Source organism: Castanea sativa, chromosome 6 (assembly GCF_040712315.1).
Source record: "Castanea sativa cultivar Marrone di Chiusa Pesio chromosome 6, ASM4071231v1".
Classification (NCBI taxonomy): Eukaryota; Viridiplantae; Streptophyta; class Magnoliopsida; order Fagales; family Fagaceae; genus Castanea; species Castanea sativa.
The window spans coordinates 49,839,083-49,842,990 of NC_134018.1; the positions used below are offsets into that span (position 1 = coordinate 49,839,083).

Here is a 3,908-nt window from a genome sequence, read left to right on the forward strand (position 1 = left end):
TATAGGCTAGAGGAAGTTGCTAAAAATTAAGACATCCCTATCTAATTACACAACTGACACACAGTGTAATAATTTCAAATTATAATGAATGCAAATGCTTAACTCTTAAAAAAAAAAAAGTAATTCTAAATATACAAAATATTTTACAAATTTTTTTTACAAATTGCTGATGTAGCGAGTGATTATTAATAAATAAAAAAATAATGTTAATAGTAGACTTAGATGAAAACCAATAAAAAATTAGACACATTAATCATTTATAAAAATATTATAAAATAATTGATAACTTTACCATCTCTATAAAAAAAACAAATAAAAGAGCCTACGAGCACGCTATTTATATAGATCATGGACTCAAGTAACCCAAAGTCTTAGACCCAAAAACAAATATAAAAAAACAAAGACCCACAAAACTGAAGCCCAACCCAAACATAGTACAACAAACGCACACACACGCAACACAGTCCATAACACAAGCACTAGCACACCACCACTACCATCAACAACAAAAGGGGCATCAGTATCTCAGCCTAGATATCACATTTCGGTATCTACTAACCCTGAAAATTTTCTGAGCTGCCCCAGAGAGAGAGAAGGATCGGAAGAGAAAAATGAGTGGAGCTGGAAAGAAAGTAGTGGATGTGGCATTCAAAGCTTCGAAAAACATTGACTGGGAAGGGATGGCAAAGCTTCTCGTCTCCGATGAGGCTCGCAAAGAATTCGCCACTCTTCGCCGCGCTTTTGACGAGGTCAACACTACCCTCTCGACCAAATTCAGCCAGGTTCAAATTCCAAACCCTCCCTAACTTTTTTTTATAGGTATTTCTGTAAATCTATGTTTTTTGATTCCTGATGCATCGGAGATAGATTTTTTTTTTTTTTTTTGGTATTTAAGGACATGGGTTTTGTTTATTTTGGGGTGATTCGTTGGTTTGAGATTGGTGAATAGCTCTTTTGTGGATTTTGTGAAATGGGTCTCTTTGGTTTTGTAATTACTTTGTTGACATCTGGGAAAAATAAGAAAATATGTGATGGGTTATTGTTGTGAAAGACAGTTAAGGAAAATAGAGCAGAAAAATTGGGTTTTTTTTTTTTGGAGTGATTTTTGTTATGTACTGTTTGGTTGCTTAGAAATGTAAATAAAGAAATGAAAATGAGGGTTTTTTTGGAGCACAAGTTTTTCATTGTAAGGTATCAAGGAGATCTAAATTCTGGCTTTGCAAAGCCTAGTCCGGCTGTTTGGCTTGATTTAGTTGTTTTGTTTAGCTGGGTGTTGCTATAATGTAATTGAAGGCCGTAATTTCATCATTTTAATGATGCACATTTCAAATGGGCAACGTGGTTGGAAAATTTGACCTGGAGAGAACTTAAATGAGCTTTTTTGTATGGCTTTGTATTACAAGAATTGCTTTGTGGACGTCAATGTTTGTTCATGAGACTAGTATGTTTGCTTGCTTTTGACCTTGCTAGTGTTTAATCTTGAATATTGATCTTCGCTATGTGCAGGAACCTGAACCCATAGATTGGGAGTACTATAGAAAAGGAATTGGGTCACGCTTGGTGGATATGTACAAGGAGGCTTATGACAGTATGTTTTCTAACTTATTGGTGAATGCACGCCACAGATTTTAGTTTCATGGAATACCTTATGTTATTATAGTTGCATTATACTTTGGGTCCTTGTATAATCAAGGTGCAGTTTGTGAACTTGCATTTGTATTTGGCATTGGTTTCTGCTTGGAGTTTACCTCTTTTGCATATGATGGTCTCATTTTGTGATCAGATAATTCTGTTGCAGTGTCACTTGCATTCTACTTTATATTATTATGTCTTTATCTTGCTTTTATTTAATTATTTACAATGTTTCTCATTGTTAGCAAAGTCAACTGATTGCAATGTTAGCTTAGTTGTATAGGTTTCTGGGTCCAGTCTTTATCTTAGGCCTTTTTAATTTGCTATCGGTCAATGTCTCTTCATTATCCTGCTGTACTCACCAAGAAAATCCAAAATATACCATCCCCACTTTCAGACACAAACCATCCATTCCAGTTTCAGGTTGTGAGCTCTACATGACCCATTTTTAGGCCTTTTTTCCTTCTTCCTTTTGTTGATCATTTGAATTTTGATCCCATTACATGAGCAGGGTACACTAACTTTAGCATTCCATTTGGACTCATCGTTTGAGCCTGTCCTTACAGGTCCATTTAAGCAACTCATTCCAGTACATACTACCTAGTAGTCTATATAGTTCTTAACCATTTCTTCCATTAGTTTTTCTTTATCAGTCCAAATCGGTTTCTTCCAGCTCATGCTTTTGCATTAATAGGCCAAGTTCATTCACAAAGTAAATCTGTTCTAATACTGATTTTCACTGCCAGGGTACCCAGGTACCCTTCTTGAGCTCAATTGAATTTTTTGATTAGTGGGATTGGCTAGTACTGTTGATCACCGCAACCTCAAGCCAAGTAAACAATTAGCTGCATCAAACTCTCAAGTTAGTTCTAGTTCTACATAGAGAAGTTTTTCTTCAGGGATTTCCTAAATGCAGAGTGTGTTTTGCTTGCCAGCAGGAGTTTGTTTTGTAATTCTTTTCCTTGTATGTTTTTAAGTACCAAATTGCAAGAATGAATGAATTTTAATGATCTGTCCAACTAGATACTGTCTTACTCCATGTCCTGCTTGGAAACTTCCTTTTTTTTTTTTCTTTATTAGATTCAGTCTTCACTTTTCTAAAGTTTATACTTATACATATGTCCGCTTTTTTATTGATTCTAATTTGCAGGCATTGAGATCCCCAAGTATGAAGACACAGTCACTCCTCAATACCTGCCTAAATTTGATGCATTGGTAAGAACTAACACAAGATCAATAGTGCCATAGGTTGAAATTCTACCGTACCTATAAAATAAAATAAAAAAACTAACACAAGATCAGTAGTTTACTCCCTCCCTCCCTCTGTCTATCTCTAATTGTAGCATCTTATTTGCATATATGTTGATTTGATTTACAGTTGGTCGAATTGAAAGAAGCAGAAGAGAAATCCTTGAAGGAGTCTGAGCGTTTGGAGAAGGAAATTGTTGAAGTACAAGAGATGAAGGTAATTGAAAAGAATTGCTCTGTACTTTTTCAGAGCCACGAAATTTCATGAATACATCAAATTTTATGAATTCTTACATCAAATTTTATGAATTCTTACTTGCCTTTCATTTATCTGAACAGAAAAAGATTAGCACCATGACGGCAAATGAATACTTTGAGAAGCATCCTGAGCTGAAGAAGAAGTTTGATGATGAAATCCGTAATGACTACTGGGGCTATTGATCAACTTCGCTTATTCTGGCACCAACTTGTCGCAGTTTGGTGGAATTTCTCAAATTTTTCTGTCCCATCTTTGTTGAATAATAAATATAACCTTGTTGTCTTCCGTGTAATCTGGTTGCTTTTGGTTTGAAGATTTGAGCTTCAGCAAAACCATGTCAGAAAATTGGATTTTCTTTGTAAGGCCACAGAAATCTCCTTTTTAATTCATATAAAGGCAGGTTTTGAATCAAACAAGCTTTATTTACGATCACGTTATCCATTTATTTCTATTAGAGTACATAATGATTCAAGTATGGTCCTGGTAAATCATCCACATTATTGTGTTCTCCAACTGATCTGACCATAATGATACTGAAAAACAGTTTCCTGAGTATCTGGGATCATTCATGTTGTGTGGCTGTTGGGTACTCTGACCTTATAGCATTTAATCAGTGGAAAAGCTTCAAAAGATGGTTATTATCATATTCTATGCACAGGCTTTTAACTTATATTTTCTGTGGAAAGGGTGGGTGGATGGTTTTTTTTCTTCATCATTAAATTGGAATTAGGATTAGAAAAGGATTGGGAAGGATTTTACACCTGGGGAG

The 3,908-nt window shown here is 35.1% G+C and overlaps 1 protein-coding gene across 1 annotated transcript; it reads left to right on the forward strand.

Moving 5' to 3' along the window:
• The first annotated feature begins 422 nt into the window (after window positions 1-422).
• On the forward strand, window positions 423-3,552 carry LOC142641332 (ATP synthase subunit d, mitochondrial). The gene is made up of 5 exons (XM_075815741.1): window positions 423-782; window positions 1,507-1,588; window positions 2,783-2,847; window positions 3,011-3,097; window positions 3,220-3,552. The coding sequence occupies exons 1-5, from the start codon at window positions 612-614 to the stop codon at window positions 3,319-3,321; spliced, it is 507 nt and encodes a 168-aa protein (XP_075671856.1). The 5' UTR covers window positions 423-611; the 3' UTR covers window positions 3,322-3,552.
• Window positions 3,553-3,908: the final 356 nt, after the last annotated feature.

What these genes read in the sequence shown, in the direction of transcription:
- LOC142641332 (XM_075815741.1), top strand. Translation starts at nt 612, where the DNA reads ATGAGTGGAGCTGGAAAGAAAGTAGTGGATGTGGCATTCAAAGCTTCG. An exon ending in TCTCGACCAAATTCAGCCAG is followed by an intron (nt 783 to 1,506) that starts GTTCAAATTCCA and finishes CGCTATGTGCAG; the next exon opens with GAACCTGAACCCATAGATTG. An exon ending in TTGAAGTACAAGAGATGAAG is followed by an intron (nt 3,098 to 3,219) that starts GTAATTGAAAAG and finishes TTATCTGAACAG; the next exon opens with AAAAAGATTAGCACCATGAC.